A 12,699-nucleotide genomic window follows, 5' to 3' on the forward strand; every position below is an offset into this window, starting at 1 on the left:
TGTTGATTTTCTTATTTAAATTTACAATAGTAGAAGCCAAAAATCGCACTGGATCCTGGCTTCCCATAACTGCTTGTCTTACAAGGATGAAGCAGAGCTTTGTGATTTTATGTTTGCTTGCTCCAAAGAGCTACTGGTTGTCAGAAGGGAATAAGGGGCAAGTTCAGATGTCCTTCATGAAATTAATGTCATGATGGTCATCCACTTCCATATCCCTCTGCTTTGCCCCTTGAAGTGCTTTGAGGATTAACTGAGTTCTATGCAGAGCTTACAGTGTCAAATCCAGGCTCTGCCTCAGCTGAAGAGGAAGTGGAAAGTAAACATTTGAAAGAGGCAATGAGAGAGGTTGGCTTGCTCCCTATCCTGGGACACGCTGATTTCAATAAACAAATCTCAATTTTTACCCATTTTTATCATTATTTCTTCTTTCCCATTTTGGTTCTAATGACAGCTGGCACACAGGAGGGAGCATCCTCTCTCAGACAGGTGCCTCACTGGATGCTCTGCCACGGCCGTGGCGATGGGATGTCCACTGCACCCAAACCAGAGGAAATGGGATGTTGAAGGCAGCAGCCTGGGCTCCTTCTGTAGACAGGTATCTCACAAGACAAAGCCATGGGAGACTCAAACCCTTCCTGGCAGAGCCCATGGGCCACAGGAACAAGCCCCTCTCTTGGACCCACCAGATCCTGCAGCAGGCAGATGTGAGCAAAGCACATCCAGGACCTTGTGGAATGGAGCAGCCCTTCCCAACAACAGCAGTCATTTTCCTCCATGGGAAGGAGATTTCAGATGAGATCAGCAAGGCTGCCAGCTTGGAGCAAAGGCTTCCAGAGCACCTCAATCCCCGTGCCTCAGGTTTCCTGCATTCCTGCCAGGACCACTCAGAATACCCAAAAAGCCTCATTTTCATCGGGAAACATGAGAAACTCCCTTGCTCCCTGGCACCTCCTCACCCTTCAGCCAGGACCAGGGGAGGTGTGAAGGGAAGCCAAGTTGTGGCAGTCAGCTACAGAGTGGCAAGATGATATTCCTGCTCAGAACCTGGCAGGAACTGCCAGAACTCTTGTGCTGAGTGGGTGCCAGCACAAGATTCAGGCCATGTTGAGTCCTCAGGGAGAACATGCTGTACCAAACACTTCTTATTGTATATCTTACATAAACAAAACATTTAGCTCACCACCCAGCACTAGCTCCTAATAAAAAAGCCAGGGGCTTTCTCTGTTGAGTACACTGAAGTTGTGTAGTCAAGTCAGCTCAGGGACACACACGGGACGCTCAAAGTGGTCTGAGCAATCAACTAGAGCTAAAAAAGGAAGCCACAAAGAGGTTTTGCTGAGCAAATACATCAGAGACAGACGGACCCATGGAACCATCCTTCCATCTCTCTTTGGGGAACGACCATCTAACAGGTGCAAAGTGCCCCAGGACGTTTCCCTCTCCAAACCCATCAGAATTTCCATATGGTCCATGACAAAACACCCCTTCCACAGCAGGCTCTCCTCTCCACTGACACTGCTGCACCACAGCACAGCCAAAACCCAGCGGTTGCTCACAAATTCATCTTTCTGCACTTGCAGAGCGCACACCCCAGAGGGATCAGACACTCTCCCAAAGTCCCTGCCAAAAGTGTGAGTGGCTCCCAAAGTCCAGGTGGGTGCTGTGGGATGGCCAGGCTGCCCTGCCCAGGCTTGCACAGCCCAGGAAGGGGCTGCAGGACTCCTGCCTTGGACAGGGGTTTGCATTTTTTAGGAGACCCTAAGGCAACACGGGGCTTGCAAAGGACCTTGCAAATATTGGGGTCTGACTGACAGAGGTTGGAGCCCTGCACAACAGAAAAGCAGCCCTATCAGAAAAATTTTCAAACAGGAGCAAAATTTTCTCTTGAAAGGAAAAAAGAAGTTTCTAAATTGCAAGGAAAAGCCTGCTTAAATTTCCATCCTCATTCTTTTGCTGAAAAGCGTGAAAAAATGAACACAATATGAGGAAACTCTGAAACCCCTCCCACACACACATTTTATTTTAAAAGTCCCTCAAAAATCTCATAAGAACTTGAGTATGATGGAAGAAATTCTTAGCGCTCAACATTAATCAGTTTGCTCTAAAAATAAAGCAAAACCCTTGATACAGAACCTCCCCTGTTTCCCCCCCCGTCTTGAGACAGAATTTTTGGGATGTTTGTTTAACCGCACTGCTCAAATTCATGACCTATTAGAGGTACAAGGCAGATCTAGCAAACAAAAATGTCACACTGGGGTCACTAAGTTTGTCACTCTTGCAGAATATGACATTCAGAGTAGACTTCTTTTGAAACTGCATTTTGAAAGAAAGAATTTTCCTCCCCTCTCAGTTCACCTCATATCTGATACTCTTTTTTTGTTCCCCTGTTTGTAGGAAAGTGACACTGGGTGCAGCTGTCTCAGCCTCTGCAAGTGGTTATCAATCCCTGCCCTCCAGCAGCCAGCCATGAGTTTGTCCCACAACAGTGGGAGAGGCTGCATTGCTTTTCTCTCCTCGGGAAAGCTTTATTCTCATTTTCTCCAGCCTCTCACAGCTGTAAATGCAACTGGATTTCAGATTCCTGTAGTATTTCCCTGCACACCAGGGAAAAGGCACAATCCTTGTTAAACACCGTTGGTTTTTAGCAGGTCCCACCTGACATGCAGCCTGTCCTGCTCTCAGGACAGGCACAGCTGTAGCACAGGAGCTCAGGTGGTGCAGTCAGCTTTTGATTTGAGATTCCAAAGACATCAATTGATGTCCCACTTGTGTTCTTTACTGACCTGTATTGCAGCAAAGGTAAAAAGCTTCCACAACCTCTCATTATCCCTCTGAGCTTGCTGCCTTGAGCACCTGGTGATTTTCTAAGTGTGCTGGTTTGTTTTGTTGTGGCAGAACTGCTTTGCTGTCCCCATTGCTAAGCAATTAACAATTTATCCTTCCAGAAATATCCAACGCCCCAGACACTATTAACTCCTCGGAACATTTTCAACAAAAACATTCCAGGGGAGCTGCCTGAGTAACTCTGCCACTTTCAGGGATAAGCATCTCTCCAGCCACATACCCCACTAGAGAACACCAGAGGAGGACAGGGAGAAGGGGTTACTTATGGTCAGGCCCTGTTCTGCCAAGTTCTGCACCAACTTTTCATCTCACATCACTCTGGGACTGACACATTTCTTGTAAGATCCAGTGAAGAAACTTACCCCTACCTACCAGAGGAGTGAACCTGCACCAGGTTCCCATGGTTTCCAGCCAGCTGGGACTTCCAAGGGGGCTGGCTTGACCCCGGATCAAAACTGTGAACTCAAGCTTCAAGAGCAACTCTGATATCAGAGACAATTCACTGAAACTAAAGATCTTTGGTCACTCACCCTGGGGAAACCTGCGGGCCATGGTAAAAGGTGCTAACAGACCCCTCTTTTAGACTGAGCCTACCAAAGGGCCCAAGAGGACCAGGACCTCTCCAGCAAAATGAAATTTCAAATAAACATCAAAAGCAACCTCAAAATAGAATCAGTATTTCCCAAATACTTTTTTTCTCATTCATTCTTTCAGTTAAAATGAGTAAACTCACACCATGGTTTTGCTTCTGGGTGACAAGACGGAGTCACTCAGGATTTCTGTATGCAGCACTCCAAATTCACATTAGGAATTGACATTTCAAATGCAAAAGGTGCACACAATCAGCACGAAGGCTGCTGGACAGTGTGTGGGGCTCAGCATGCTCACGTAGCAGTGGGACACTGCATGTTCACTTCCTGCAGCATTTTGTCACAAGTGACCACGCTGAATCAAGGAAAGGACCATCTGGCCTATGGACATGTTACCTGCTATGAGAAAGGTATAAAAATGTGCACTTTTTGGTTTTACTTTCCCACAAGAATACCCTCCCACCTTCAGCACTCTGCAGAGCCACGTCTCCACAGATTGTCAGGATCCCAGGCTGAAGCAAGCTGGAAGTATATTTGATGCATTTTACATACATCTCTAGCCATTTATTTAAAAAAAAATTAAAATATACAAAATAAATGTCAAAATATTTTCTTACAGGTAGGTACAGAAGTATCTGCACTGCTTTATTTACACATTCTCTAGTGAGAATCTCTTTTAGAAAATCAGTTTAGGGTATAATACTCAGCACCTATGCAATTGTAGCTATGGTGTAATGGTCCTTCAGTATATTTAGACTTCTGGTGTTTCACATAACATTTGCTTGATCGCAGCCATACAAAAAGCTGATTTTATAGTGCCATCAATATAGTTATTTGTCAGAACCTTCCCTCTGTGTGAAACTTGAGTTCTTGTTGTGAAAAAGAAGGAGGAATAAATCCCCGTGTATGACAAAAACGGCGAATGAATGGGCACAAAACAAAGGGAAGAGGAGAAAGGAATGTCACAACTGCAGGGACATCCAGCTGCACTGACATCACCCCAGAGCCTACAGGAAGGACTCAGGCTCCCCTTCTTTGCCCACGGGGGTTTCAGGCTCTCGGAAGCAGCTGCCCCTCCTGGCAGAGGAGCTCTCGCGGTGGCTGCTGAGCTGGTGGACCCTCCTCTTGAACAGGCGGTGCAGCTTCTCCTGGAACTGGTTGCCAATGAAGCAGTACAGCAGGGGGTTGGTGCAGCTGTTGGCGAAGGCCATGCAGATGCTGAAGGGCAGCGCCGTGTCGATGAGCCCCACCACCTCGCAGCTGGCAATGACCTCCATGTGAGCCAGAGCGTTCAGGAACGTCAGGACGTGGAAGGGCAGCCAGGAGATCAGGAAGGCCATGACAACAGCGGCCACCAGCTTCAGCACCTTGTCCCTCTTCTGCCTGCTCTTCCCAAACTGCTGTGCTTTAAGCAAGTGCCTCCTGATCCAGATGTAGCAGGTGGTGATCACTGCCAAGGGGATGAAGAAGCCCAGGGTGTTTTTCAGGAAGGCTGTTGCCGCAGACCACTGTGCATAGTTCTCATAAGGAAAGGCCATAATGCAAGCGTTGACCTCCAAGCTTTCAACGTAGTAAGTGTCTCTGAAATAAAAAGTTGGGAGGGAGGACAAGCAGGCAAGGCCCCACACCACCAAAGCTACAAAATAGGCTTGTTGTGGAGTTCTCCTCTGGGAGTGAATGGGGTGGACAATGGCGTGGTACCTGTCCACGCTCATGCACGTGATGAAAAAGATACTTGCAAACATATTCAGACACAGGACAGAGCTGGAGATCTTGCACATGAGAGACCCAAAGAGCCAGTTGTATCCCTGAGCGTAGTAGGTGGCCCAGAAGGGGAGGGTGGCCAGGCACAGCAGGTCTGCCATGGCCAGGTTGAAAATGTAGATATTAGCAACTGTCTTGGGGCCAGTGTGACGACAGAGCACCACAACCACCACGCTGTTGCCAACCAAGCCAAGAACAAAAACTGCAGAGAAGAGGGCTGGAATCAGTGAAAACTGGTAATCTGAAGAGGTAAGGGGGCAGGGAGGGGAGGAGTGCGGCACAGCTGATGAGTTTGTCAGCGCTGTAGACAGGACTTGGAGACTTTCCCCGGTGGTGACAACCAGGGAGTAATTGCTCTGCATGTTGGTGCTGGTGGAAAGGGAGTTTCTTCAGGAAATTCATGGGCTGGCAGCACTTTCCTATCCCATTGCTCACCTGCAGATCAGAAACCGTGTGTTAGACGAGCACTCTGCAGCCGTCTTAGCTCTGAAATCACACAGACACGATAAAATAAAAACCATTTGAAGCTATATCAGTAAGCTGAGTGCTGAAATACCAGGCAGCCCTGCTGAACTCCTTACCTCCATCCCACTGACAGAACACAATTAGCCCCTGGGACGTCACAGCACTTTTTAATTAGCCTGGCAGAGAAGAGAGCAGCTGGGGTTTATCTGTGATTACAGATGGTGCTTTCTGTGGCCAGCAGAGCAGAAGGATTATGGACTCAGGAGCTGCAGACACTTTGGGAGCTTCTGTGACCCAAAGGCCACGCTGAAGCTCCTCATGATCCTTTTCCCAGTTTTCTCATGCTATTTTCAGCACTCTGAGCAGTTAAAATAATATAAAAAGGCAGATGTGAAAGCAGCCATTTAAAAGGACTATTAGGAAAGCAAGCTGTGATTTTTTTTTTCCCAATTCACAGGGCTGGACACAAAGACACTGAAGGGTCTTTGCAAAATGTCATTCACTGTCAGTGTCCTTCTGACACATATCTGCATCTCCTTCCCTTATGATAGCTTTAATCAGAGCAGTAAAAGAGATCATTTCAATGTGGACACAAGCAATCAACTCAGTCCTTGCAGGAACTGGATTTAACAGTACTATGTGCCATTCATTTAGAAATATCAGAACTGGATTTCAGTAGGGGAAAATGTAGCTATAAACCAGCTAAAATAAGAGAGTTAATTGACAGGTCTGTCTTTGTTGCATTTCAACAGCTTGTGTCTGCACTCTGAGCAGGACATTTTGCAAACTTTAAGACTTTCTAAGCCACTGAAGAAGATGTCATACCCAAGTATTTTATTTTACATACTAGAAAGAGGAAATTAATTTTTAATTAAGTTTTCATGGAACCAGTCAGGCATTTAAAAATTCTTAAGGAACCCTAAAAATAACAGAACTTTTCACCAAAACAGATCTGGGTAATGATCTCTCATTGAACAGAAGGCAAGTGATCATTTCAAACATATTTTTCTGTATCGACAGTTTAAGGTACAGTAGCTTATCACTTGCTCATTGCAAAATACTCAATATGCTACTTTGGATACACTAACAAAAATTTTATTTTAAATATATTGTCTCAACAATTAAAATTCAGCAGGGGAATTTCTGCAGAGTGCTGGTATTTGAAGTCACAAATAGTTGATCATAAACCCATGCTCTGTATTCAAATGGGTCCTAAACCAAATGAAAGCTTTTATGTTTTACACAAATATTCAGAGAGGGTCTGGAGTCCCGTTTCACCCTTATGTCCTGAGCCCTTCACTTTAACACATAGAATCTGAAATCTCAGAATCAACCACAAAGCATTAGATACCCCCTGGCTCCAGCAGAGCGACCACACCAGAATTATTTGTAGTGCATTACAGAGAACAAGGTTTCATTGACAAACACCCTCCCCTCCTCTGGCCATGAACAAGTGGCTCCTGAGGATCTGCTCTGAGCTGCTCCTTCCTCCTCTCACTGCAGGCACGAGACATTCCAGCACAAATGGAACCAATGGAAATTATGTTCTAGCAGCAGATAGAAAACCTACCTCTCAAGCCTCCAGAATTCCGTGCTCCTTTTTTCCCTTTTCCTCCTGGTGAGTATTGCCACCAGCAATCTGCTCTCTCATATCTTCCCTTTTCCACTGGGAGACTTTAACCTACATAACTCCAGAACTGAAGTATGAATGCCTGCCAGCTTCTTTTCCTTTTGGAAGCAAAACAGTTTGAGAACCCCCCTTTCCAAGGCCACGTGAGCACATGCAGTAAATCAGGAGAGAGCAACAAGACAGCCAGAAAAAAAGGAAAAAAAAATAAAAAGGAAATGAAGCAAGCAAGAAAAAGGAAATTCACACAAATATCCCTGTGGTTTTCTACCGCAGCTCTTGGGCCAGGAGGATACACCCACACTTTGAGCCCCTCTCTGCCCTCCACATGCACACACAACATGTGGGAGCCTCCCTGAAAGGATTTGTGCATCCCTGGGGGCAGTGGGGCTCCCTGCAGTCCGTGGAGCCCTAGCACTGACTAACACATTTGAGAATGAAATAGGCTGTTGGTCCTGGCAGAATTGGCTACAATGTGAACACAGAGAGACAGAAAGTGCAGGAACATCACTGCATTCACCCCAGCACTGCCTGGGTGAGGGGCTGATCCCATCCCCCGGTTGGAATGGGAAAGCACTGCCCTACTGCTGGCAAAGACATGCACACTGCTGGGGCAGCAGGACAAACCAGGACAAACCAGGACAAACCAGGACAAACCAGGCAGCAGGACATGGCTGAGAGCAGGCTGGTTCTGAGGCTGCACTGGGGTAGGACATGACAAAATGAGCTCATGCCAACTCCCATTCCCACTACACAGAGTTTTTACATCTGCTCCTTCGTTGTCTCACGTGCCGTGCCTGGCCCCAGCCTCCTCTCCATGGAAGGAGCTCCAAGGGGGCTCCTGGAGGATAGCAATAGGGCAAAGGAAGCACCCAGAGGCTTAAACACTTTGCCCTGATGCCTGAGTGTGATCTCTCCAACAGCTGCCCATCTGCTGGGGGCACGTGTGCTGTGCTCCCCAGCAAGGCTCATGTGCCAAACAGAAAGAACCACTGGAGCCCCTGGCAGTTACACTTCCCTTTGTCCCTGGCCAGCACTGGACCCGAGCCCATCCCATCCTCTGAACACCAGCACAGCCCTGGGGTGAGGTGTATCCACCCCCAGTCCTGCCCTTGCTCCAGGACTGTGCAGCACACCAGGGACAGCAGGCATCACCAGCTCTGCTGATACCAGAGTGACCCAGAGGAGAGCTGGAGAACAGCCTTTTAACAGCATCTTCAGGGGAACCAAGGGCTGGGCAGGCTGTGGAGAACTGTCTCACCAGTTTCACCAGAGCCCAGCTGTGTCTTTGACCAGAGAAAGCTTCAGAGAGTGTTGAGAAAACTTATCAGCAAACTCCTATACACCCATCCCCTGGAGGTGAGTGCTACATTCAAGGCAGAGAGAAGTCCTTGGCAGCTTTTGTCTTTATCTGCACCATAATTCAAAGTCCAGTTCTTAGCATTCTCTGTGCTAAAAGGAGACTGAGTTATTTAAAGAAAGGGAATCCCACACAGAATATCTATTTACCACAGTGCAACTGCACAGATTTACTGCTTCAAGGACATGATGACAAAACAGTCCATGGTCAGGACTCAGGCTGCAAGCACACAGAAGAAAGTCGTGAGTCCTGCTGCAAAGGAGCAGAGATGCCCCTTCTGCCACCAATTTCCCCTGCACAGACCCTGCCTGGGGTCTGCAGGGCTGCTGACCCACTGGTGAGTGGCCTGAGATGCCAGCACTTGCTCTGAGCCATATTTATTAATTTTTTTGATAACGAGATGTGCCAGGACACCCTCAGCCAGGAGTCTCTGCTGCTAGTTGCACACAAACCATTGGTAAAAGGTTTTGCTCCATTCCTCAGCAAACACCCAGTGAAGGAAAAATGCACAAGAATGTTTATTTTTCAAAAATAACAAATACTAGCTGTTTAGACTTAAATATAAAGTTTTTATTTCCACACAACTTTTGATCCCTACAGATACTGACCGTGTTTATTCTGCTTTCCCCACGGAACTGAGACTTTAACAGACAAGAAATGGTCCTGATGGACACAGTGCAATGGGGGTCATAGCTCAGGCTGCCCAGTGGCAAATCCTGCTCCTGTTCTTTCCCCTGCCAATGCTCAGTGCATCTGATTCCTTACCTGATCCCAAGTCCTCACTGCAAAGCTGTAGAAGCTTGAGGTGTCTGGGGGTTGAATTTGGAGAAGGATTTCGAGTACATCTTTGACATCAACTAAAAGAATTTACAGTTCAAGAGGAGCAAGAAATTTGCTGCAGGCCCACATACAGCCCTGAGTTTGTCTTTCTATCTTCAAGCCTATGCACCTAAAGAGGTAAAAAGTCACCAGAAGTCTTTAAAAAAACCCAAACCAAAAAACCCCAAACCACCACCACCCACAACTCAAAGAGCACCTTCTGATCAACTGTCCAAATAAAAGGGAAAGGATCCACGCACTCCAAGCCCTAGGTCTTGGATTTTGCAGGGAAGTGCTGCCACTGTCAGGGATGGAATATTCCAAACAAGCAGCCTGACAGTGCCAGCAGGATGTCAGGGCCACCTCTTGAGGCTAAACCTTGCCAGCCTGCCAAAGGCTCCAAGTAATGTGAGACCCAGATGCAAACTGTACCCATGAGCTTGATTTCTTCCTTTTGGAGAAAGCAAGAGGGAAAAAAATCTTTTATAAATGTGCTCCCCAGGATGCATAACCCAACACAGATCACTGTGGCTGTGTTTGGTGCTGATTCACAGCAGGATCCCCTGACTCCCTGGGGCCAGGGCTGGCAGCAGGAGTTGGGGATCCAGCACCAGCTGCCAGGGCAGTGACGATTTTCATTGAGCCAGACCCTGGGATCAGCTCAGTTGGATGGAGCATGGTGCTAATAATGCCAAGACTGCAGGTTTGATCCCTGCATGGGCTGGGAGAGCTGGACTTGATGATCCTTGTGGGTCCCTCTGAGCCCAGAATATTCTGGGGTGTGCTGTGCCAAACATTCCAGCATTCCATAAACTTTTCTAAGCATTCCTCCTTCCTGCATTTGTTTATTTAAGGGTTTCTTTAGGGATTCATTGCTCAGTCCTGCAAGTAAGACTGGGGAATCTAGCTCACCCTTCCCCAGCCCCAGAGCACTCCTTCAGAGAGGCTGAATGCTTGCATCCTTTCTGGGCACTCAGGGCAGGGAGCAGGTGTGAGCACTGACCTCGAAGGCTGAGGCAGTGAGTGCCATTCCCATCCAGCACCCATGGCTCTTGCTGGGCCAGTTCTGGGTCCAAGCACTGCCTCAGGTACCTCTGAAGCATGTTCAGTTCTGGCAGTGGCTGTCTGCAAACCCGGTGTTTTGGCCAAGAGGGAGAGCTGACAGCATCCTCTAAGGCAGGACCTCGGTCAGTGTTCCCCTCTCCCTGCTGGAGCCATGATTTCACATGGCAGAACTCAGCTTTTTAAAGTGCTGCTTTTTCACAGCACAGCAGCACAGCAGTGGCCACAAGGGCCACCCAGTCAGGGCCCATCAGACACTCTGAGAGAACAGACCTTCTGTGCTGGAAGAGGTCAGTCTTGGAGCAGTTCAGTGAGTGTGACAGAGACATTTGGGAGGGAAGAGGGATGCCCTTCCCACCTTCAGCATGCAGAAAACTTATCCAAAGCATTTATTTTATGAGAGATGTTTGTGTCCAGCCAACAGCACTGCCAAGATTGAGGTTATCCTCCATGACATTGTTTGTTCAAATTATTGGCTGTAAGCATTTTACAAGCTACTAAAAGAAGTAAAGAAAACAAGCAGATAAGTGATTTTGAAAACAAGCTGCACCCGTTGCTATTAAAGGCAGGAAGTGCACACACCCTGGCACCACTGCCTGTTCTTGGGGCATGCCTGCTCTTGCTGAAGACAGCAGGACTTGGTCAAAACTCCATCCCTGGGAGCTGCACAGCTCCCAGCCATGCCCCCAACACACACAGACCACCAGACTCCAGGGCTTGCCAAAAACAGGCACAGAGCCTTCGTGGCCATAGCAGCATCAGTGGCAGAGCAGCATTTCAGCAGCTGAGACCACAGCAGGAACCCACAGTCAGCTTTCATAATTCATCATCACAGGTAATTTTCTCCTCACTTCTCTCAAACCAGTTGCTGTGATGAGCAGCAGAAGTCAAGACATTTGTGCCCAGATCTTGTGGGAGAGAGTTCCCTCCTGTCTAACTTCTGCTTTATTTGAATTAATAGAGTTGTCTATAGCCTGGCATTTAAAGGATGTGGGAGAATGCTTCACATTTCTCTTTAGGGTCTCGAGATGGTATTTAGGAAGGGTTAGGACCCTGTAGAAATTTTTGTAGAGTTGCAAAGGGACCAAAGGGTCTCTTTCCAGAGATCTTTTAAAAATAAAAATCTTCCTCCCTTTGCTATTTTGAACTATAACCACTGTAAACAGCTTTCCCACTTTTTAAGTGTTTTTACTAGAAATTCCTCTTATGTTCCAAGAATACTGAGATACACACAAAGGAGAGTTCACCAGCTAGAAAAAGCTTTGGGGGTGTCAGATTATTCCTGACATTTGCATATTCCACATTATTTAATCAATCTTTTAACCAAGAAAGCTATTAAATGATTCTACTAATTCCAACTTTTCCCAACAAAAAGTTTAAAGAATGCAAACCTCGCTCTTTTAACTTATTAGACCAGCAAGACCATCCCAAAGTAGAAGTTTTGACTACTGCCTCAATCTTCTAAAGAGAATTCATCTCCTTAAAATCTACAGTATTAGGCAAGGCTCTTGACATCAGCTACAAACAATTTCTGAAGGGGATGAGCTGGTCTATAAATCCCAGATGTCAGATAAATCAGTGACTGAAAAAAAAGACAAGAACACAACCATGGTCATGTGGTGGGCGGAATACATTTTAACAGAAGACCTGCAGCGGTTCAGCTTTTCCACTAAAGCTGGGTGGATGAGCCACCTCAGCCAAAACACATGATGCACTCCAGAAACCCTCCAAGCAGATGGAGGGAGACAACCAGAGTCCCTGCACGTGGAGCACAAAGAGCTGAGCCTGGAAAAGAGAACCCAAGAGCAGGATGCTAATATTTGAACAGACCATAAAGGGAAAGTTTGCTAAAAGGGTAGGTGGAGAAAAAACTCGTGTGTCAGTTCTCAAGGAGCACATCCTTACCTTGTCTGTGCAGCACCTGGCGTGGCAGTGACTGAAGCAGAGATGCTCAGGAAGCTGGAGCAGTGCTGAGCACAGGAGCACTGTGCTCTGCAGCACACACAGGACATTCCTGTGGCCGCTCTCTTGAGCAGCACTCAGCCCCCAGCAAAGGTTTAGCTCTCCACAGTGCTGGGTGTTGGCATACCACTGCACTGCTTCCAGCCCAAGGGCAGCTGCAGCCTGGGCTGCCACTGGTAAGGTTGGGCAGCCACAGCCAAAATCCT

The 12,699-nt window shown here is 47.3% G+C and overlaps 1 protein-coding gene across 1 annotated transcript; it reads right to left on the reverse strand.

The window, feature by feature from the left end:
* Positions 1-4,129: 4,129 nt before the first annotated feature.
* Positions 4,130-7,330, reverse strand: AGTR2 (angiotensin II receptor type 2). Its single transcript, XM_084213151.1, has 2 exons — positions 7,234-7,330; positions 4,130-5,633 (listed from the first exon to the last, which is right to left on the reverse strand). The coding sequence occupies exon 2, from the start codon at positions 5,558-5,560 to the stop codon at positions 4,442-4,444; it is 1,119 nt and encodes a 372-aa protein (XP_084069277.1). The 5' UTR covers positions 5,561-5,633; positions 7,234-7,330; the 3' UTR covers positions 4,130-4,441.
* Positions 7,331-12,699: the final 5,369 nt, after the last annotated feature.

This window comes from Fringilla coelebs, assembly GCF_963513975.1.
Source record: "Fringilla coelebs genome assembly, chromosome: 11".
NCBI classification, from domain to species: Eukaryota; Metazoa; Chordata; class Aves; order Passeriformes; family Fringillidae; genus Fringilla; species Fringilla coelebs.